The 24000-nt window shown below is 44.9% G+C and overlaps 1 protein-coding gene across 13 annotated transcripts in view; it reads right to left on the bottom strand.

Annotated features, from left to right (window-relative positions):
- LOC135509003 (neuronal cell adhesion molecule-like) overlaps window positions 1–24000 on the bottom strand; it is a 163730-nt gene that overhangs the window by 16488 nt on the left and 123242 nt on the right. For 4 of the 13 annotated variants that reach the window (XM_064929275.1, XM_064929279.1, XM_064929280.1 and 1 more), the window contains 22 exons: window positions 23994–24000; window positions 23557–23750; window positions 19821–19943; window positions 18571–18741; window positions 17861–17917; window positions 15930–16041; window positions 15517–15701; window positions 14752–14883; window positions 14341–14484; window positions 14122–14233; window positions 13561–13727; window positions 12644–12791; window positions 12259–12383; window positions 11784–11813; window positions 10610–10711; window positions 9964–10161; window positions 8617–8687; window positions 8034–8259; window positions 6042–6157; window positions 4626–4830; window positions 4290–4412; window positions 1927–2103 (listed from right to left, as the gene is read on the bottom strand). The exon at window positions 23994–24000 is cut by the window's right edge and continues 99 nt beyond it. In XM_064929275.1, coding sequence (XP_064785347.1) covers window positions 1927–2103; window positions 4290–4412; window positions 4626–4830; window positions 6042–6157; window positions 8034–8259; window positions 8617–8687; window positions 9964–10161; window positions 10610–10711; window positions 11784–11813; window positions 12259–12383; window positions 12644–12791; window positions 13561–13727; window positions 14122–14233; window positions 14341–14484; window positions 14752–14883; window positions 15517–15701; window positions 15930–16041; window positions 17861–17917; window positions 18571–18741; window positions 19821–19943; window positions 23557–23750; window positions 23994–24000 — 2925 coding nt within the window. Of the gene's footprint in view, window positions 1–1416; window positions 1456–1926; window positions 2104–4289; window positions 4413–4625; window positions 4831–6041; window positions 6158–8033; window positions 8260–8616; window positions 8688–9963; window positions 10162–10609; window positions 10712–11783; window positions 11814–12258; window positions 12384–12643; window positions 12792–13560; window positions 13728–14121; window positions 14234–14340; window positions 14485–14751; window positions 14884–15516; window positions 15702–15929; window positions 16042–17860; window positions 17918–18570; window positions 18742–19820; window positions 19944–23556; window positions 23751–23993 lie in introns of all 13 variants that reach the window. The other 9 variants (XM_064929271.1, XM_064929273.1, XM_064929272.1 and 6 more) reach the window with 4 other exon arrangements.

Raw genomic sequence — 24000 nt, 5'->3', positions numbered from 1 at the left:
CCACGCATGCAGTGGAGGTCAGCAACACTCAACAGACACGGCAGCTTCAACCACAGGCAAAGGTAAGACAGTGAGCTGGCTACAAACAGGTCCGTTACCACGCATGCAGTGGAGGTCAGCAACACTCAACAGACACGGCAGCTTCAACCACAGGCAAAGGTAAGACAGTGAGCTGGCTACAAGCAGGTCCGTTACCACGCATGCAGTGGAGGTCAGCAACACTCAACAGACACGGCAGCTTCAACCACAGGCAAAGGTAAGACAGTGAGCTGGCTACAAGCAGGTCCGTTACCACGCATGCAGTGGAGGTCAGCAACACTCAACAGACACGGCAGCTTCAACCACAGGCAAAGGTAAGACAGTGAGCTGGCTACAAGCAGGTCCGTTACCACGCATGCAGTGGAGGTCAGCAACACTCAACAGACACGGCAGCTTCAACCACAGGCAAAGGTAAGACAGTGAGCTGGCTACAAACAGGTCCGTTACCACGCATGCAGTGGAGGTCAGCAACACTCAACAGACACGGCAGCTTCAACCACAGGCAAAGGTAAGACAGTGAGCTGGCAGGTCCGTTACCACGCATGCAGTGGAGGTCAGCATGTCTGACTTAACAGTCAGCATGTCTGAGGGGGGATCAGTCGGAGCAGGGTTCAAACACGCACAGTGTCATGCATGGGACGGCACAGCACCAGCCAGACATAGAAATACAGACATAGATCAACAGTCACAGAGTCGCCATCACGCCGTTAGAAAGTAAGATGCAACACTGAAGAGTTTTGAGCGTGCTATATGGTTAACGGTGTTACAGCAGCCAAATAAGCACCACATCATATAATTATGTCTGTACAGATGTAGGATTTTAATTTGATCACTCTATTGTTGCTGAGGATTTCCCTGCGCCAATAGGAAATGCAGATGAGCTTTGGGATTTACATAAATTCACTGAAAAAATGCACTAGCACATGGTAATGTTAACACTCGCAGCCTGATTTTAACCAGCTAATAGCCTAACCACCGATCAAGCAAAATTATGGACTAAACATTCAAATTCGTTTGCTGCAGGATTATGTTTGTAAATGTTTTATTGTAACACTCGCTGTAACAATATAGGTCAAATTAAGATTCTACATCTGTATGTAGCTATCTTCAATGTTTCAGATTGGAATTCAGGTCCTGCTGAGTCGAGGAGTCAAGGGGATTGGTGGGAGCAGGAGGAGAGTGTTCCAAAGGGGGACACAGGCTTAGACGGGTCTTTGAAGCCAAGGCAGTATGCGTAAAGCATCTCAGAGTACAGTATGAGTGCTGATCTATTCATTAAAACTGATTCTACCTCAGTACTCTTATTCTGAGATGCTTTGTAAATATGGGCCCGGATCTGTTTGTATGAGGAGCATGCAGACTCTGAGCTACAGGTACCTCCTCCAACCTCGTCTACTGAAGGCTGATACATTAGGACTTTGAGGGAAAAGAGGGGACACAAAAGTTGACATCAAAGTCAATATGACTCCTGCAGTCCCTTTCACTAAATTAACCAATGAGTAAGCATAAACATGCTGTAATACAAAACTAACTGGACCAGCTATGTCAAAGTACTGAGAAACACACTCACAGTTAGTGTTCTTACAACCATTACAACACTGAGGTTATATCATGCTTTGGCACAAAGCTGTACACTGTCTGACACACTGAAGACGATTCAACAGTAGATCTACAAGGACAACAGACTGACATCTGAGAAGCATGCGAGTATAAGACAGACAATACACCATCTAGATGTTTGGTGTTGACTTGAACCATTCAACATGGTACATGTGTGGAATGGTATGTAAACCATATCAATTTACAGGGTAAGTCCTCTACCGTCTTTGACTACAGTCAAAGTTTGTTTTCCACTTGTGACCTTCAGTAGAGTACTTTCACACTTACCTTCGTCCATAATAGTGATGGCTTCCTCTGTAATGACGGGCCCTGCTCCCTGGCCTGTTTTGGCATTGAAATAAAACTTGTAGCGTGTGCTGTACTTGAGGTTGGGGAGCGTGACGGAGGTCTTGTTGGCCGGCAGGGCCAGCTCTTCAATCGGACCCAGCTCGTTGGAGTTGTTGACTGAAGAGGTGGAGGAGGAGGTAAGGTAGAGGTGGAGGAGGAGGTAAGGTAGAGGTGGAGGAGGAGAGAGGTGGAGGAGGAGGTAAGGTAGAGGTGGAGGAGGGGGAGGTGGAGGAGGAGGTAAGGTAGAGGTGGAGGAGGGGAGAGGTGGAGGTGGAGGTAAGGTAGAGGTGGAGGAGGGGAGAGGTGGAGGTAAGGGAGAGGTGGAGGAGGGGGTAAGGTAGAGGTGGAGGAGGGGGAGGGGAGAGGTGGAGGAGGGGATAAGGTAGATGTGGAGAGCTGTTTGTTGATGTTTCTGGTTTGGTCAATACAACATACTGTACATACATGCCTACTGTAATAACGCCTACTGTAATAACTCTTCCCATGATAACTCCTCCTGTAGTAACTACTCCTGTAATAACTCTTCCCATGATAACTCCTCCTGTAGTAACTACTCCTGTAATAACTCCTCCCATGATAACTCCTCCTGTAGTAACTACTCCTGTAATAACTCTTCCCATGATAACTCCTCCTGTAGTAACTACTCCTGTAATAACTCTTCCCATGATAACTCCTCCTGTAGTAACTACTCCTGTAATAACTCCTCCCATGATAACTCCTCCTGTAGTAACTACTCCTGTAATAACTCTTCCCATGATAACTCCTCCTGTAATAACTACTCCTGTAATAACTCTTCCCATGATAAATCCTCCTGTAGTAACTACTCCTGTAATAACTCCTACTGCAATAACTCATCCTGTAGTAACTCCTCCTGCAGTAAATCCTACTCTAATAACTCCACCGGTAGTAACTACTCCTCTAGTAAACTCCTCCTGTAGCAACGCCTACTCTAATAACTCATCCTGTAATAATTATTCCTGTAGTAACTCCTACTGTAATAACTCATCCCGTAGTAACTCCTCCTCTAGTAACGCCTACTCTAATAACTCCACCCATAGTAACTTCTCCTGTAGTAGCTCATCATGTAGTAACTCCTCCTGTAGTAACTCCTCCTGTAGTAACTCCTCCTGTAGTAACTCCTCCTGTAGTAACTCCTCCTGTAGTAACTCCTTCTCTAGTAACTCCTCCTGTAGTAACTCCTCCTGTAGTAACTCCTCCTCTAGTAACTCCTCCTGTAGTAACTCCTCCTGTAGTAACTCCTTCTGTAGTAACTCCTCCTGTAGTAACTCCTCCTCTAGTAACTCCTCCTCTAGTAACTCCTCCTCTAGTAACTCCTCCTCTAGTAACTCCTCCTGTAGTAACTCCTACTGTAATAACTCATCCCGTAGTAACTCCTCCTCTAGTAACGCCTACTCTAATAACTCCACCCATAGTAACTTCTCCTGTAGTAGCTCATCATGTAGTAACTCCTCCTGTAGTAACTCCTTCTCTAGTAACTCCTCCTGTAGTAACTCCTCCTGTAGTAACTCCTCCTGTAGTAGCTCCTCCTGTAGTAACTCCTCCTGTAGTAACTCCTCCTGTAGTAACTCCTCCTGTAGTAACTCCTCCTGTAGTAACTCCTCCTGTAGTAACTCCTCCTGTAGTAACTCCTTCTCTAGTAACTCCTCCTCTAGTAACTCCTCCTGTAGTAACTCCTCCTGTAGTAACTCCTCCTGTAGTAACTCCTCCTGTAGTAACTCCTCCTCTAGTAACTCCTCCTGTAGTAACTCCTCCTCTAGTAACTCCTCCTCTAGTAACTCCTCCTCTAGTAACTCCTCCTCTAGTAACTCCTCCTGTAGTAACTCCTCCTCTAGTAACTCCTCCTCTAGTAAGTCCTCCTGTAGTAACTCATCCTGTACACTAGACAACACTACAGACAGCAAAGAAGTTTTGGAATCATCAAGAAAAGGCTCTCAAATTTTTCAAATCTCTGACAGTACCTCTAGCTCTAAAGATCTACCATCTTATCCCTGATGCAACCTGTCCTTAATGTAACAGTATAGCTTCCGTTCCTCTCCTCGCCCCAACCTGGGCTTGAACCGGGGACCCTCTGCACATATCAACCACAGTCACTCACGAAGCATCGTTACCCATCGCGCCACAAAAGCCACGGCCTTTGCAGAGCAAGGGGAACAACTACTTCTAGGTCTCAGATCGAGTGACGTCGCCGAATGAAACACTATTAGTGCGCACCACCGCTAACTAGCTAGCCATTTCACATCGGCCACATTAACATAGGTAGAAACGTCCCTGTGAAGGCTCACCTTGCTGGTATTTGAGGATGTAGCCAGTGAGGTGTCCGTTGCGGTCGTTGGGAGGACCCCATTCCAGAGTCAAATTGTTCAGGTTAGAGTTGGTGATCCTCAGGAAAGATGGCGGCCCAGGAACTGCATGATAGACACAAAAGGGATATTCACACAAATTAATCTTGATCTGTATTTTTTTGCAATGTAAGTTGAGTTGAGCACAAAAGCTTCCTTGAATCAGTACACTAACTATGGATGCCGGCTCACCAACACGGAGCGTTGACTTGAATGAGAATGTCTGTTCTAGTTTCTATATTTTATGACGTAGAATTAATGAATGTTGGCTCCTCCTACCTCCTTCGGGTGTCTCAAACTGCAGGTTGGAGCTGGCGGGGCCCTCCCCCTTGCCATTGTAAACCCTGACATTGAACAGGTAGAGGCTGTAGGGCTGCAGGCCTGGGAGCATGCCATGACTCTTGTTCCCACTGAAGGACAGAAGCTGCTGCTCCACACGGTGGGGGTTGTGTTTGTGGAGGCTCCGCTCACGCCAGTAATATACCTGGTAGAGACACAGATACAGAGGAGTTAGATGGGTGTGTGTGTTGGGGGAGGGGGTTGTGGAGGCTCCGCTCACGCCAGTAATACACCTGGTAGAGACACAGATACAGAGGAGTTAGATGGGTGTGTGTGTGTTGGGGGAGGGGGTTGTGGAGGCTCCGCTCACGCCAGTAATACACCTGGTAGAGACACAGATACAGAGGAGTTAGATGGGTGTGTGTGTTGGGGGAGGGGGTTGTGGAGGCTCCGCTCACGCCAGTAATACACCTGGTAGAGACACAGATACAGAGGAGTTAGATGGGTGTGTGTGTGTTGGGGGAGGGGGTTGTGGAGGCTCCGCTCACGCCAGTAATACACCTGGTAGAGACACAGATACAGAGGAGTTAGATGCGTGTGTGTGTGTTGGGGGAGGGGGTTGTGGAGGCTCCGCTCACGCCAGTAATACACCTGGTAGAGACACAGATACAGAGGAGTTAGATGGGTGTGTGTGTGTTGGGGGGGGTTGTGGAGGCTCCGCTCACGCCAGTAATACACCTGGTAGAGACACAGATACAGAGGAGTTAGATGGGTGTGTGTGTTGGGGAGGGGGGTTGTGGAGGCTCCGCTCACGCCAGTAATACACCTGGTAGAGACACAGATACAGAGGAGTTAGATGGGTGTGTGTGTTGGGGGAGGGGGTTGTGGAGGCTCCGCTCACGCCAGTAATACACCTGGTAGAGACACAGATACAGAGGAGTTAGATGGGTGTGTGTGTTGGGGGAGGGGGTTGTGGAGGCTCTGCTCACGCCAGTAATACACCTGGTAGAGACACAGATACAGAGGAGTTTGATGGGTGTGTGTGTGTTGGGGGAGGGGGTTGTGGAGGCTCCGCTAACAACAGTAATCCACCTGGTAAAGACACAGATACAGGAGTTAGATGGGTGTGTGTGTGTTGGGGAGGGGGAGGGGGTTGTGGAGGCTCCGCTAACGACAGTAGCTCTGAGATATACAAATATAGAGCTATGAAGTTGGTGTGTGTGTGTGTCATGGTAGGGGGGTAAGCGGCATGTGTGCGTGCATGTGTCTGTCTATGTGTCTGTGTGTGTGTCTGTCTGTGTGTCTGTGTGTGTGTCTGTCTGTGTGTCTGACTGTTTCTGTTTCTATGCGTCTACTGTTTTGTATCACAGTATTACATGATCCTCTCATCTTTGAAGACAGCGTTGTGTAGAGTACCTTGTATCCCTTGAGGTGTCCCCGTACTGTCTTCGGTGGGACAGGCTCCCAGTGCACCTCAGCCAGGGTGCTGTTCAACACTAGGACCTGGACACTGTCTGGAGCCTGCAACGGCACTGTGGGAAACCCGGTCAGAGGAAACACAATTACAACAGAAACCAGTCACACTAAGGGACAAAACAACACCACTTCATTTGAGACAATTACAACTTCTGCTGTAGTTGAAATCAAAATCGATTTTTTATTTGCCACATACACGTGGTTAGCAGATGTTATTGCGAGTGTAGTGAAATGCTTGTAAGGACGAGAAGCGAGGCAGCCCTCTCTGTCGTCGCCATTTTGTTCCCTAACTTCCAAGAACAGATCAAATGAAGAAGAGATAGAACATGTAACGACTCTGTATCTCTCACGTCATGCAACACATCAGTCAGTTTTCAGGACACACATTCATACCGGACACCTTAGAAGCACTTCAATGGAGATTCTCCATTAGGGGCGGCAGATAGCCTAGTGGTTAGAATGTAGAGGTGGTAGGTAGCCTAGTGGTTAGAGTTTAGAGGTGGCAGATAGCCTAGTGGTTAGAATGTAGAGGTGGTAGGTAGCCTAGTGGTTAGAGTGTAGAGGTGGAAGGTAGCCTAGTGGTTAGAGTGTAGGGGCGGCAGATAGCCTAGTGGTTAGAGTGTAGAGGTGGCAGATAGCCTAGTGGTTAGAGTGTAGGGGCGGCAGATAGCCTAGTGGTTAGAGTGTAGGGGCGGCAGATAGCCTAGTGGTTAGAGTGTAGGGGCGGCAGATAGCCTAGTGGTTAGAGTGTAGGGGCGGCAGATAGCCTAGTGGTTAGAGTGTAGAGGTGGCAGGTAGCCTAGTGGTTAGAGTGTAGGGGCGGCAGATAGCCTAGTGGTTAGAGTGTAGGGGCGGCAGGAAGCCTAGTGGTTAGAGTGTAGGGGCGGCAGATAGCCTAGTGGTTAGAGTGTAGGGGCGGCAGGAAGCCTAGTGGTTAGAGTGTAGGGGCGGCAGATAGCCTAGTGGTTTGAGTGTAGGGGCGGCAGATAGCCTAGTGGTTAGAGTGTAGGGGCGGCAGATAGCCTAGTGGTTAGAGTGTAGGGGTGGCAGATAGCCTAGTGGTTAGAGTGTAGAGGCGGCAGGTAGCCTAGTGGTTAGAGTGTAGGGGCGGCAGATAGCCTAGTGGTTAGAGTGTAGGGGCGGCAGATAGCCTAGTGGTTAGAGTGTAGGGGCGGCAGATAGCCTAGTGGTTTGAGTGTAGGGGCAGCAGATAGCCTAGTGGTTAGAGTGTAGGGGCGGCAGGTAGCCTAGTGGTTAGAGTGTAGAGGTGGCAGGTAGCCTAGTGGTTAGAGTGTAGGGGCGGCAGATAGCCTAGTGGTTAGAGTGTAGGGGCGGCAGGTAGCTTAGTGGTTAGAGTGTAGGGGCGGCAGATAGCCTAGTGGTTAGAGTGTAGAGGTGGCAGGTAGCCTAGTGGTTAGAGTGTAGGGGCGGCAGATAGCCTAGTGGTTAGAGTGTAGAGGTGGCAGGTAGCCTAGTGGTTAGAGTGTAGGGGCGGCAGGAAGCCTAGTGGTTAGAGTGTAGAGGTGGCAGGTAGCCTAGTGGTTAGAGTGTAGGGGCGGCAGATAGCCTAGTGGTTAGAGTGTAGGGGCGGCAGATAGCCTAGTGGTTAGTGTGTAGGGGCGGCAGGTAGCCTAGTGGTTAGAGTGTAGAGGCGGCAGGTAGCCTAGTGGTTAGAGTGTAGGGGCGGCAGATAGCCTAGTGGTTAGAGTGTTGGAACGGTAACCGAAAGGTCGCTGGTTTGAATGGCTGAGCTGACTAGCTGAACAATCTGCCGATGTGCCATTGAGCAAGGCACCAAACACTAATTGCTCTGGATAAGAGTGCCTGATAAATAAATAATCATGTTTAAAAACCATAAGCATGTGCTTTACAGTCCAGGACACCGGCCCATCGTGAATCCTTAAAGAAACAAAATGGAGGTGCGTGACTCACAGTCCTCTCCGGAGTGTCCAGTGACCACAGCTGGATCAGGGCCAATCCCGTTGTTGTTAATGGCTTGAACCTTGACCTCGTATGGTGTGAAGGTGGGAGTCCCAGAGACCATGAACTTGGAGACGTTGGCCACGGTCACTGACGTCCAGTTCTTGTCCACGTCCTTCTGTCTCCACATCACCTTGTACTGCAGGCCTGGACCGTTAGCCTGGAGGCCTGACAGTGGCTACGAGAGACAGATAATCATTCACAGTACTGCATTAATGAACAGCTGACAGAAACCATTCACAGTACTGCATTAATGAACAGCTGACAGGCACCAATCACAGTACTGCATTAATGAACAGCTGACCAGCACCATTCACAGTACTGCATTAATGAACAGCTGACCAGCACCATTCACAGTACTGCATTAATGAACAGCTGACAGGCACCAATCACAGTACTGCATTAATGAACAGCTGACCAGCACCATTCACAGTACTGCATTAATGAACAGCTGACAGGCACCAATCACAGTACTGCATTAATGAACAGCTGACACCAACTTCCTTACAAATAAAATGCTACAGCTGTAGCTTACCTTCCACAATATCATAAGATTGTCATGTTCAGTTCCAAAACCTTTAACTCCGCTGGGGTTCTCATCTGGAGCTGAAGCAGGTGAAGAAATGTTAAATTACACAGAATGACAAATCAACAGCATGTACAAATCAACAGTATGTCCAAATCAACAGAATGCACAAATCAACAGTATGTCCAAATCAACAGAATGCCAAAATCAACAGTATGTCCAAATCAACAGAATGCCAAATCAACAGTATTGCCAAATCAACAGTATGCCCAAATCAACAGTATGCACAAATCAACAGTATGTCCAAATCAACAGAATGCACAAATCAACAGAATGCACACGTCAACAGAATGCCAAAATCAACAGTATGTCCAAATCAACAGAATGCCAAATCAACAGTATGTCCAAATCAACAGTATGCCCAAATCAACAGTATGCACAAATCAACAGAATGCACAAATCAACAGAATGCCAAATCAACAGTATGCACAAATCAACAGTATGTCCAAATCAACAGCATGTCCAAATCAACAGAATGCACAAATCAACAGTATGCACAAATCAACAGTATGTCCAAATCAACAGAATGCCAAATCAACAGTATGTCCAAATCAACAGTATGCCCAAATCAACAGTATGCACAAATCAACAGAATGCACAAATCAACAGAATGCCAAATCAACAGTATGCACAAATCAACAGTATGTCCAAATCAACAGCATGTCCAAATCAACAGAATGCACAAATCAACAGTATGCACAAATCAACAGTATGTCCAAATCAACAGTATGTCCAAATCAACAGAATGCACAAATCAACAGTAATCTCAAATCAACAGTAATCTCAAATCAACATAATGCACAAATCAACAGTATGCACAAATCAACAGAATGCACAAATCAACAGAATGCCAAATCAACAGTATGCACAAATCAACAGTATGTCCAAATCAACAGAATGCACAAATCAACAGTATGCACAAATCAACAGTGTGTCCAAATCAACAGAATGCACAAATCAACAGTAATCTCAAATCAACAGTAATCTCAAATCAACAGAATGCACAAATCAACAGTATGTCCAAATCAACAGAATGCACAAATCAACAGTAATCTCAAATCAACAGTAATCTCAAATCAACAGAATGCATAAATCAACAGTATGCTCAAATCAACGGAATGCACAAATCAACAGTATGCACAAATCAACAGAATGCACAAATCAACAGTATGCTCAAATCAACAGAATGCACAAATCAACAGCATACACAAACAACAGAATGCCAAATTAACAGAATGCCAAATCAACGGTGCCAAATCAACCCCATTATTAACAAGTCAATTCTAGAATCTGTACCTGCAGGATTGGTCTTGTACATGTGGGAGGGGTTGGAGGGATCGGAGAGACCCACAGCATTCAGGGCCAGGACTCTGAAGGTGTAGTGAACGTAAGGGGACAGTTCGAGGTGGGCCGTGGTCTTGCTACCCGGGACATGCGTCAGGTTGTGCCAGTGGCCATGATCGTGGAGAGAGTCTGTGTACTGGATCACAAATTCTGAGGGGGAAGGAAGTGGAAAAATGGTGAATGATTGCAGGGAATGTATTATCTAACTCCAGTCTTGGTATAGTTGACACAAGCCTAATCTCTCTGAGCTCCCTGATATACTGTATACCTAACAACATTACCCTGGAAGATCTTGACACTATCAGAAACCCATCATATACATATGATATGGGTAGTGCTGAACAAACATAATTAGCAAGTACCCTGAGTAGCGCTAACATCATTAAAAACAGTGAGATTGACTAAACCTAATAGCACTGTGGCAGTAGTCTCAAGATAATAATGATACAGCCATTAGATAGTGTTCTGGGAATAGCAGTCTGTCATTAGCACTACACACACACACACACACACACACACACACACACACACACACACACACACACACACACACACACACACACACACACACACACACACACACACAGCAGGTGCGTACTGTGAATAGGGCTTTTGTGTTCGTCTCCAGGTATCCAGGTGAGCTGGACACTCCTGGGTTTCATGTCGGTCAGCTCCAGGTCAGTAGGAGGGTCTGGTTGTTCTGAAGAACACAGGACATTTAGCTCAGTGTAATAGACAGCTACCTTACAGTGACTCCCAGCACGACAACATTATTCGTTCATGCCATGCCACGTATGGAACCACAGACTGATACAAAAATAAGTATGGAACACAGCAAGAAAAAGACCCTTTTTATTGCCACAAGAAAGCTTTAGGCAGATGAGCTGGATGGAAATGAAACACTTCACCCCACCCTGCAGCAGGGACAGCGACACCAATTAGTGTAACAAACATATCTGTGGATTATAGAGATGCTTCAGCATTTAGGCAATGAAGCCCTTTATCTACTGTACTTCTCCAGAGTCGGATGAACTCGTAGATACCATTTTTTTATGCCTTTGTGTGCAGTTTGAAGGAAGTTTGCGAAGTAGTGTTTGCGCAATTGCTAACAAGCGTTAGCACATTGACTGGAAATCTATGGTAACTGCTAACATGCTAGTATATACCATAGTCTTCCAGTCTTTACACCAATGCCAGTTAGCATTGGCTCGCAAAAGTATCTCTAACTTCCTTCATACTGGACACAGAGACATAAAAATGGTATCTACGAGTTCATCTGACTCTGGGAAAGTAGATAAATGGCATTATTGCCAAAATCCCCAAGTATCCCTTTAAAGGCACTAGTAATTACTCCACACTCACAGACAACGTTTTAATGAGCTGCATTGCTGATGTATTCTTTTAACAACACATGCTAAACAAAATAACAAAAGCACATTTAGGGATTTTTTTTAAATCGTCAAACTGCTAAAACTAAACTAAAATAAAGAATGAATGATATAAGAAAATGGTGAAATCAAAAAGCCCTTTAAAAACGGTGGTTAAATTAAAACAACTGTCTGTTGCTCCGTCCGTCCGTCCGTCCGTCCGTCCGGATGCTGGTGATGTCACACACAAACACTGTGAATGATCACATCTGCGAGCAGCGCAGCATGCTTGACTATGCAGACACATAATCAACACACACACGAATACGAACATGAACACACACACACACACAAGCCCACGGGACTGGGAGCAGAGATGAGCATTTGTGTTTACTGCAGGTTTACCATAGATGACAGCTGGAGTAGGAGCTGCCTCTGCCAGGTAGGAGAACAGGTGGGAGTGAGGTAGGGGTTAAGTAGTTAGTGATTAGAGACAACAACAGGACACCCTCTCTCTTACTTGGCGTTATTTCACATAATAGAATAGAATATAGTATAATAGAATAGAGTAACTTAATTTTTCCCAACAAAACAAACAGAAACAACATTGCTACTGTCGTGTGATTTGAGGGATCATGAGCATGTTTCTGGTATGTAAGTTTATGAGAGAGAGTTACAGATGTAGGACCTTAATTTGATCAGCCTCGTGATTTACATAAATTCACTGAAAACCTAACACACAGTTATATTAACAGTATTCCACTTTTCATGTAGCCTAATTTTGACCAGCTAATAGGCTAACCACCGATCAAGCAACATCACAGATTAAACGTTCAAATCGTCAATACAGGTCAAATTAAGATCCCACATCTGTACATACCGACGACAGTGAGCTCAGCACTGGCAGAGTCATGGTCCAGAGTAGTATTCATTATGCAGGTGTACGTTCCCGCGTCGTTCTCTGTCACATCTGTTATGGTCAAGCTGTCAGAATCCACCAGAAATCTGGGAAGACAAAGACAAAAATTTGAAAAAAATGGTCCGATCCTTAAGAGGTTTTACAGGGTCCTCTTGTGTAAGTGTATAACTCTTTCATTTGTGTTGAATTGTGTGTTTATGTATGCACTCAGGAAGCCCTGATGGACTAATGAATAAACTAAATTGAACTAAACATGAGTAGAATATACAAAAGCAGGACGTACTACTGCGGATATAATGGCACGTGCTCCATGTTGAAACATGAGTGTTTGAGTACCAGCACGTACCTCTCGTCGTCGGGCAGCTCTCCGTTGTCTTTCAGCCAGATCATGATGGGGATGAGGGTGGGATCGTGTTTTACTTTACACTCAAACACCACGTTCATGTTTCTTCTGGCCACCTTGTATTTCGGCTGCTTCAGGATACGAGTTGGCTCTGGGGGGGTTACATCAGAAACAACTAATCTAAGTGGTGTTCAGGGCCATCAGTTTCCCCTGGTTAGATCATATGGTCAGGAAAAAGTATTGACCCTATGTTTCCTATATGGTAAACCTTCAGAAAAACGAGAGAGAGAGAGAGAGAGAGAGAGAGAGAGAGAGAGAGAGAGAGAGAGAGAGAGAGAGAGAGAGAGAGACAGAGACAGAGACAAAGAGAGAGAGAGAGAGAGAGAGAGAGAGAGAGAGAACACTGCCCACAAAATGAGGTGGAAACTGAACTGCACTTCCTAACCTCCTGTTCAATGTATGACCATATTAGAGACACATATTTCCCTCTGATTACACAGATCCACAAAGATTTCGAAAACAAATCCAATTTTGAAAAACTCCCATATCTACTGGGTGAAATTCCACAGTGTGCCATCACAGCAGCAAGATTTGTGACCTGTTGCCACGAGAAAAGGGCAACCAGTGAAGAACACGCACCATTGTAAATACAACCCATATCTATGCTTATTTATTTTCCCTTTTGTACATTAACCATTTGTACATCGTTACAACACTGTATATATATAATATGACATTTGTAATGTCTTTATTCTTTTGAAACTTCTGTATGTTAAATGTTTACTGTTTATTTTTATTGTTTATTTCACTTTGTATATTACTAAACTCACTTGCTTTGGCAATGTTAACATATGTTTCCCATGCCAATAAAGCCCCTTGAATTAAATTGAATTGAGAGAGAGAATAGTGTGGTATCTCACCTTTGACCTCCAGATAGACGTGGTTCTCAGCGATGCCCAGAGTGTTCCTGGCCACACAGATATACTTCCCACTGTTGAGGGCCTGGGCCACATATATCTCCAGAGTCCCGTTTTCATGCAGCAAGTAGGGGTCCCCTTCCAGGGTGCTAGACTGGCTGTCCTTAAACCTGACAGGGAATAGTGGAACCATAGGTTCTGAACTTTTAGCTTGGGATTGGGGGCAGATTTTTTAACACACACATGCCATGCAGTTCTGTTGCACATACTAAAACGTTTGTTTCCGAAAGTTAAAACCCTGTTTCTTAACAATGCTACAGCACTGTGCTGCAGCACTGTGTTACAGCACTGTGGTACAGCTCTGTGTTACAGCACTGTGTTACAGCTCTGTGTTACAGCACTGTTTTACAACACTGTGTTACAACACTGTGTTACAGCACTGTGTTACAACACTGTGTTACACACCCATTGCTGCCAATCCTGTGGCGCGACCTATCTTTTTAGTATTTAGTACCCATAAATGCATGTAGAGTATACCAAAAAGTTCAAAGGTCATGAACTTACCATGTGATTTTGGGGATGGGCGAGCCGAAGCAGGAACAGTCTAGCAAGGCGTGGTTGTTTCGGATCACCTGGTAGACCTGGTTAGCTGGAGTCAATACTCTGGGTGTTTCAGCTATAAACAGACACAACACTGTGTTTGCAAGTTCAATGCACTTCAGTGACAGAAAGTTTCTAACTTCAAACTTCTGAGTTCTAAGTTTGAGTGAGGAGTTGACTCACAGAGAACGTTGACGAAGGCATTGGACAGCAGATATCCATATTCATTGGATGCGTTGCACTGGTAGACTGCACTGGATCCAGTTTGGACTTCCTCGAAGATGATGGTGTCGCCCTCCACCTTCCTATTGGAGTCCTCAGGTGAATCTAACAAGGCATCAAAACAAGACGTCAAAAGTTTCACCACAAACATAGAAAATGTTTAACTTGAACATTGTCTGTGTGTCTAAACCTCACAATGGCAGATGCAATGACTTAATCCCAAATAGACTGGTGTCTGTGCACTGTATGAACACTAACAGACAGACAGACAAACAGACAGACAGACAGACAGACAGACAGACAGACAGACAGACAGACAGACAGACAGACAGACAGACAGACAGAGACACTCAATCAATACCGAGTACTCACTCTCTATGGGGATGCCATTCATGGCCCAGTTGATGGTGGGTTTGGGAGTACCACTGGCCCTACAGATCAATTGACCCTTCTCTTTAGGGGCCAGCACCAGGTTCCTGGGGGTAGTGATCCAGTACGGTGCCGCTGGGAGGGGAGGACCACATGAACACAAGGCAATCAGACGGTTGGTTAAAGGTAGAATATAGAAGTTCAGTTGATGTTCACCTCACATGAATGGTGGCTGTATGGTTGGATCATTGTTTTGATGTATAATTTGCATCAAAATACAAGGTTAAACAACAGAAGAGTAAAAAGGAATGTGACGGGAGAGAAAAATGGTCAGAAAGGTGACAGGCACAATACTGAAAGGCAGGAAAGCGTTTAATGACAGAACCCTCTGATCCGGATACCACCATTTAAAAATCAATAAGGGAGATTCAAAGAGAGGATAAAAGCCCTGGGGGTCCGTACGTTCCTGACCCCTTTCAGCCCCGCTCCTCACTGTTGGTTGTGGTGTTATTGAATGGGTAGGACAGTGATTGGTTGTGGTGTTATTGAATGGGTAGGACAGTGACTGTGTTGTGGTGTTATTGAATGGGTAGGACAGTGACCGTGTTGTGGTGTTATTGAATGGGTAGGACAGTGACAGGCAGACAGAAAAGGCAGGAGGGGTCCACATCAGAAGGGCGGGTGCAGAATCCGGACCCATGCAGACCCTGCTATAGGCTACATGTGTGCTAGAGTTATCGGAACTAACTGCTAGGTCACATGACATACCTTTGACGGTGACACGGATGGTGTGGTGTATGGAGGCCAAGCGGTTGTGGGCAGTGCAGCGGTACTCGCCAGCGTCGGCATGGGACACGTTCACGATACGCAGTATCTTCTGGAAGGTCACGATGGAGGTACGCTTGTCAGGGAACTGCCCGCTCAGCTTACTCCACGAGACCTCTGGAGTGGGACTGGATAGGGAATAGTGAGAGAAGAGAGAGAGAGAGAGAGAGAGAGAGAGAGAGAGAGAGAGAGGGAAATAGTGAGAGAAGAGAGAGAATAGTGTGAAGACATATGTTTCCAGTGAACTTATTTAGGTCACTATGATCTATAAGCACACATACATAATGAAGTAATAATAGAGGTATACCGTACACAACACATAATACAGGTACAACACATTGGCACTAAGTACTTACAGTCCCTCAGTGATGCACTCCAACTCCAGGACCTGTCCTCTCAGCACCATCTTGGAGCTGCTAGAGCCAGAAGGGATGAGGAAAGTGGGTTTCCTCTCCTCCACGGAGCCGTCTGCAGTCATAACAACATGGAGGGTTCAGAGACACAGCTGGTAACAGCAAGACTACTGCTGATCTGTCCATTTTATTCCTGTTTTTTTTTACCAAGGTCAGTGCTGTACCACTGTGAAGGTACAGGTCAGTCAGTGCTGTACCATTGTGAAGGTACAGGTCAGTCAGTGCTGTACCATTGTGAAGGTACAGGTCAGGTTGTACCACTGTGAAGGTACACGTCAGGTTGTACCACTGGGAAGGTACAGGTCAGGTTGTACCACTGTGAAGGTACACGTCAGGTTGTACCACTGTGAAGGTACACGTCAGGTTGTACCACTTTGAAGATACAGGTCAGGTTGTACCACTGTGAAGGTACTTTTTGTTAAAGGTGATTTGTGTTTGAGTTGACATCCGCAGCGTTTATAGTGAAGAGTAAGGGAAATTGCCTTTAAAAGTCTAGCGCAGTGTACAGGTAGTAAATGTGTTGGAATGAATCCCTGCCTTCATCTCTTACTGTGAAGGGGTTCTTCGGTCGAGCGGTAGGACTGTACTAAGAGATGGTGGATATCTACAACATCTTGTTTTCCTGTACAGTTATACCAGATACTAAACTACTTTCCAGTTCAAGGTGAGGATAAGGATAACCGTCTCAAAATAATCACATTTGGATATGATACTGTGATATTAAGAGTTCAACAAATGGTGCTTGTGATGATGGCAATGATCATACAGAAAGAGAGATACATCGTTTCTGTCAGATCAGCCTGTCTGTAGCCTCATCTGTTGTACAGCCGACTGCGTGCCTGCGTGACATGTAGCTTCAGGGTACTCGACAGACAGACGCATAGGAAGTAATGCTTTTGCAAACAATGAGAAAGGAACTGATAGGAAATGAAAGATGTCAGAGAGAGTGGAGAGGTTTGAAGTGGATTGGGAGGAATTTGGTTGGCTGGGTGAAGAGAAAAGATGAACAGACTGGAAGTGGTAGTGGTTGGAACATTCACAGTTTGCTCGGCTGTCAATCTGCTTTGCTCTAATGAAATACATGACTATAAAAGAGAGAAAGCTTTCCAAAAGTAGCCTCCTGAATGTAATACAGACCTACTGAATGTAATACAGACAGACCTACTGCATGTAATACAGACAGGCCTACTGAATGTAATACAGACAGGCCTACTGAATGTAATACAGACAGGCCTACTGAATGTAATACAGACAGGCCTACTGAATGTAATACAGACAGACCTACTGAATGTAATACAGACATACCTACTGCATGTAATACAGACAGACCTACTGAATGTAATACAGACAGACCTACTGAATGTAATACAGACAGACCTACTGAATGTAATACAGACAGACCTACTGAATGTAATATAGACAGACCTACTGAATGTAATATAGACAGACCTACTGAATGTAATACAGACAGACCTACTGAATGTAATACAGACAGACCTACTGAATGGAATACAGACCTACTGAATGTAATACAGATGTACTTGTCCATTCAAATTGACAAAATATGAGCAAGGCAAAGGAGGAACCATCATGCAATGGTTCATTTTAATTTGAAATTATGTTAATAAATAGTTGTTGTAGAAAAGACAGTCTTTCACAAAAATGTATTCATTGGTCAAGTTATGGTGGGAAGTCGGGTTAGGTTAAGGTTTAGGGGGTTAATGCTAGTGCTTGATTTCTAGTATTGGTTTACTACTAAAGATGAGGACAATCACAAGGGTAAGGTTAAGGTTTAGAGGTCGATGTTAGTGGTTGGTTTCTATTGGTTGACGAACTATGGGAGGGTAGAGCCACTAGGGGTTGCCAAAACTCACCACTAAAAAAATCAGTTTCATTGAATAAAGCAGCAACAGTCTCATTGACTGCATCCACTGGAACACAACAGAAAATAATCAAACATGCCACATGTTAAAGTCAATAAAGTGATTGGACAACTAAACATGAATGGTTGAATACTGAAATCAAACTGTGTGAACTGAAGAAAATGCTGAATGATGATCATAGATATACTCTAGATAAAGAATAGATGGTCAAATCGTGTTTGTCAATCTGTATTGTCTAGACGATCAGTCAGTGGTAACTGGACTATATGAGAACGCCTTTTGTTGTTGAGAGAGGCTTTTCATGATCACTACTAGACTTCTACTGGCGACGCTGAGGTTAGGATCACTGACAAACTGGCACACATTCAATGCTGAGCATGCACACACACACACACACACACGCACACATTCACACACACACGCACACACACGCACACACACGCACACACACGCACACATTCAATGCTGAGCATGCACACACACACACACACACGCACACACACACACACACGCACACACACACACACACGCACACACACGCACACATTCAATGCTGAGCATGCACACACACACACACGCACACACACACACACACGCACACACACACACACACACGCACACACACGCACACACACGCACACACACGCACACGCACACACACGCACACACACGCACACATTCACACACACACATGCACTTACGGTTGAGCACTAAGAGGGTGATGGGTTGTTTCTGCTGGATGGTCTGAGTGTGAGGGAAACGGGCGTAACAGATGTAGTCGCTCCTCGAGTCCTCCTTCAGAACGTTGGAGAAGTACAGGTCTCCGTTCAATGCCTGGAACACACGGCTGCTCTGAGGCAGTCTCTGGAAGTCTGGGGGAGGAGAGAAGTCAACATGAGGAGAGAAGTCAACACGAGGAGAGAAGTCAACACGAGGAGAGAAGTCAACACGAGGATGGAAGTCAACACGAGGAGAGAAGTCAACACGAGGATGGAAGTCAACACGAGGAGAGAAGTCAACACGAGGAGAGAAGTCAACACGAGGAGAGAAGTCAAAACGAGGAGAGAAGTCAACACGAGGAGAGAAGTCAACACGAGGAGAGAAGTCAACACGAGGAGAGAAGTCAACACGAGGATGGAAGTCAACACGAGGAGAGAAGTCAACACGAGGAGAGAAGTCAACACGAGGAGAGAAGTCAACACGAGGATGGAAGTCAACACGTGGAGAGAAGTCAACACGAGGAGAGAAGTCAACACGAGGAGAGAAGTCAACACGAGGATGGAAGTCAACACGAGGAGAGAAGTCAACACGAGGAGAGAAGTCAACACGAGGAGAGAAGTCAACACGAGGATGGAAGTCAACACGAGGAGAGAAGTCAACACGAGGAGAGAAGTCAACACGAGGAGAGAAGTCAACACGAGGAGAGAAGTCAACACGGGGATAGAAGTCAACACGAGGAGAGAAGTCAACATGAGGAGAGAAGTCAACACGAGGAGAGAAGTCAACACGAGGATGGAAGTCAACACGAGGAGAGAAGTCAACACGAGGAGAGAAGTCAACACGAGGAGAGAAGTCAACACGAGGAGAGAAGTCAACACGAGGATGGAAGTCAACACGAGGAGAGAAAGTCAACACGAGGATGGAAGTCAACACGAGGAGAGAAGTCAACACCAGCAGGCCACGCTACTGAGGCTTCCATTAATGTCTCATTTTATGAGGAATATTTTGACTCATAATTTGTAAGCAATGAAACCAAACAGACAGACTACCCAAAAGGACAGACTACCCAAGACATGACCATTCAGAAACATGTGTGGGCAGGACATCTTACCCATTAGGTTCTCATATAATCCAGCTAAAATGTCTGTAAACAAACAGGTATCTACAGGTATCTATGTATCTACAGTAAACTACAGCACAACAGACAGTGGACTATAAAGGCCAGACTTACTGACGTCCATCCAGAAGATGATAGGAGGGGGCAGGCCAGCAGGGGGCCGGCAATGTAGTACTAGAGCCTCGCCCTCCTGAACTCTGATTGGCTCGTTCCTCTCCTTTGACCACAAGGGGGACCCTGAAATACAAATAAGGAAAACATGATATACCAGTATGTGGTTTCTACATTTACCTAACGTCACCAAGAAGACTGAGAGAAGGAATGAGATCTAGCTACATGGAAGGAATGAGTTCTAGCAACATGGAAGGAATCAGTTCTAGCAACATGAAAGGATTGTTGTAGCTACATGAAAGGAATTAGTTCTAGCTACATGGAAGGAATGAGTTCTAGCAACATGGAAGGAATCAGTTCTAGCAACATGAAAGGATTGTTGTAGCTGCATAGAAGGAATTAGTTCTAGCTACATGGAAGGAATGAGTTCTAGCTACATGGAAGGATTGTTGTAGCTGCATAGAAGGAATGAGTTATAGCTGCATGGAAGGAATTAGTTCTAGCTACATGGAAGGATTGTTGTAGATGCATGAAAGGAATGTTGTAGATGCATGAAAGGAAGTAGTTCTAGCTACATGGAAGGAATTAGTTCTAGCTACATGGAAGGAAGTAGTTCTAGCTACATGGAAGGAAGTAGTTCTAGCTACATGGAAGGAAGTAGTTCTAGCTACATGGAAGGAAGTAGTTCTAGCTACATGGAAGGAAGTAGTTCTAGCTACATGGAAAGAATGAGTTCTAGCTACATGGAAAGAATGAGTTCTAGCTACATGGAAGGAAGTAGTTCTAGCTACATGGAAGGAAGTAGTTCTAGCTACATGGAATGAAGTAGTTCAAGCTACATGGAAGGAATGAGTTGTAGCTGCAAAACTGCATCAAGCTCGAGGTAAACACAAAGGAAATGGTGATAGGTGTTTCCAGGTAATGATTATTAGCATGATGTCATTCCACATGTAACCGTTACCTTCCATGAAGAGAGCATTGATGATGGAAAATACATCTTATTAGTAACAACAACAAAAAGAAGAGAGAAAATAAAGATTGAATGGTGATAAATCAAAGAGACACATGTCATAGATAAGCTTAGGGGAGAATGGACTGAGACAGACATGAGTTGATATGACTTGTTATGAGATGGCTGAAAGGTGAGAGAGAGAGACATTGAGAAAGTGACAGAGAGAAACTAGAATGCTGATTGGCCCTAAACAGAGAGTACACAGTGGCAGAATACCTGACCATTGTGACTGACCCAAAATTAAGGAAAGCTTTAACAATGTACAGACTCAGTGAGCATAGCCTTGCTACTGAGAAAGGCCGCCGTAGGCAAACCTGGCTCTCAAGAGAAGACAGGCTATGTGCACACTGCCCACAAAATGAGTCGGAAACTGAGCTGCACTTCCTAACCTCCTACCAAATGTATGACCATATCAGAGACACAGAATTCCCTCAGATTACAGAGATCCAGAAAGAATTCGAAAAAACAAACCCGGATCTGATAAACTCCCACATCTACTGGGTAAAATACCACAGTGTGCCATCACAGCAGCAAGATGTGTGACCTGTTGTCACGAGAAAAGGTCAACCAGTGAAGAACAAACACCATTGTAAATACAACCCATATTTATCCTTATTTATTTTCCCTTTTATACTTTAACCATTTTTACATCGTTACAACACTGTACAGTGCCTTGCGAAAGTATTCGGTCCCCTTGAACTTTGCGACCTTTTGCCAAATTTCAGGCTTCAAACATAAAGATATAAAACTGTATTTTTTTGTGAAGAATCAACAACAAGTGGGACATAATCATGAAGTGGAACGACATTTATTGGATATTTCAAACTTTTTTAACAAATCAAAAACTGAAAAATTGGGCGTGCAAAATTATTCAGCCCCTTCACTTTCAGTGCAGCAAACTCTCTCCAGAAGTTCAGTGAGGATCTCTGAATGATCCAATGTTGACCTAAATGACTAATGATGATAAATACAATCCACTTGTGTGTAATCAAGTCTCCGTATAAATACACCTGCACTGTGATAGTCTCAGAGGTCCGCTAAAAGCGCAGAGAGCATCATGAAGAACAAGGAACACACCAGGCAGGTCCGAGATACTGTTGTGAAGAAGTTTAAAGCCGGATTTGGATACAAGCTTTACAAGCTTTAAACATCCCAAGGAGCACTGTGCAAGCGATAATATTGAAATGGAAGGAGTATCAGACCACTGCAAATCTACCAAGACCTGGCCGTCCCTCTAAACTTTCAGCTCACACACGGAGGAGACTGATCAGAGATGCAGCCAAGAGGCCCATGATCACTCTGGATGAACTGCAGAGATCTACAGCTGAGGTGGGAGACTCTGTCCATAGGATAACAATTAGTCGTATATTGCACAAATCTGGCCTTTATGGAAGAGTGGCAAGAAGAAAGCCATTTCTTAAAGATATCCATAAAAAGTGTTGTTTAAAGTTTGCCACAAGCCACCTGGGAGACACACCAAACATGTGGAAGGAGGTGCTCTGGTCAGATGAAACCAAAATTGAACTTTTTGGCAACAATGCAAAACGTTATGTTTGGCATAAAAGCAACACAGCTCATCACCCTGAACACACCATACCCACTGTCAAACATGGTGGTGGCAGCATCATGGTTTGGGCCTGCTTTTCTTCAGCAGGGACAGGGAAGATGGTTAAAATTGATGGGAAGATGGATGGAGCCAAATATAGGACCATTCTGGAAGAAAACCAGATGGAGTCTGCAAAAGACCTGAGACTGGGACAGAGATTTGTCTTCCAACAAGACAATGATCCAAAATATAAAGCAAAATCTACAATGGAATGGTTCAAAAATAAACATATCCAGGTGTTAGAATGGCCAAGTCAAAGTCCAGACCTGAATCCAATCGAGAATCTGTGGAAAGAACTGAAAACTGCTGTTCACAAATGCTCTCCATCCAACCTCACTGAGCTCGAGCTGTTCTGCAAGGAGGAATGGGAAAACATTTCAGTCTCTCGATGTGCAAAACTGATAGAGACATACCCCAAGCGACTTACAGCTGTAATCGCAGCAAAAGGTGGCGCTACAAAGTATTAACTTAAGGGGGCTGAATAATTTTGCACGCCCAATTTTTCAGTTTTTGATTTGTTAAAAAAGTTTGAAATTACCAATAAATGTCGTTCCACTTCATGATTGTGTCCCACTTGTTGTTGATTCTTCACAAAAAAATACAGTTTTATATCTTTATGTTTGAAGCCTGAAATGTGGCAAAAGTTCGCAAAGTTCAAGGGGGCCGAATACTTTTGCAAGGCACTGTATATAGACATAATATGACATTTGTAATGTCTTTATTCTTTTAGAACTTCTATGAGTGTAATGTTTACTGTTCATTTTTATTGTTTATTTCACTTTTGTATATTATCTATTTCACTTGCTTTGGCAATGTTAACACATGTTCTCCATGCCAATAAAGCCCTTAAATTGAAATTGAGAGAGAGAGAGAGAGAGAGAGAGAGAGAGAGAGAGAGAGAGAGAGACACAGAGAGAGAGAGAGAGAGAGAGAGAGAGAGAGATAGAGAGAGACAGAGAGAGAGACAGAGAGAGAGACAGAGAGAGAGATAGAGAGACAGAGAGAGAGAGAGAGAGACAGAGAGACAGAGAGAGAGAGAGAGAGAGACAGAGAGAGAGAGAGAGAGAGAGAGAGAGAGAGAGAGAGAGAGAGAGAGATGAATGAGGCCAAACAATGCTTACTGGACTGTCTGATGACAATATTGTTGGATACTGCGGCCCCGTGTTTGTTTCTGGCTGTACATTGGTAGACCCCCTCGTACGTCTCGGCCTTCTCCCCACTGATGTCCACCACCAGGGTACCAGACCGGGGTCGCATCGTCACCTTGGGATCCTGGTCAATGTCAAAGTGGGTCCCGTTCCTGGTCCATGAGAAGCTGGGAGTGGAATGATGTCAATGTTAGTCAACATCCAAATAACTGTCATCATAGAGCATGTTCAGATTTTATATATTAATGGAATGATCAATATATCTGTTTATGTTTAGCCATTTGGCACAAAAATGACCAGTAGAACAATGACCAGTAGAACAATGTGTGTGTGTGTGTGTGTGTGTGTGTGTTTGTGTGTGTGTGTGTGTGTGTGTGTGTGTGCGTGCGTGCGTGCGTGCGTGCGTGTACCTGGGAT

This window comes from Oncorhynchus masou, chromosome 22, assembly GCF_036934945.1.
Source record: "Oncorhynchus masou masou isolate Uvic2021 chromosome 22, UVic_Omas_1.1, whole genome shotgun sequence".
Lineage (NCBI taxonomy): Eukaryota > Metazoa > Chordata > Actinopteri > Salmoniformes > Salmonidae > Oncorhynchus > Oncorhynchus masou.
This window is presented reverse-complemented; position numbering and strand designations above follow the sequence as displayed.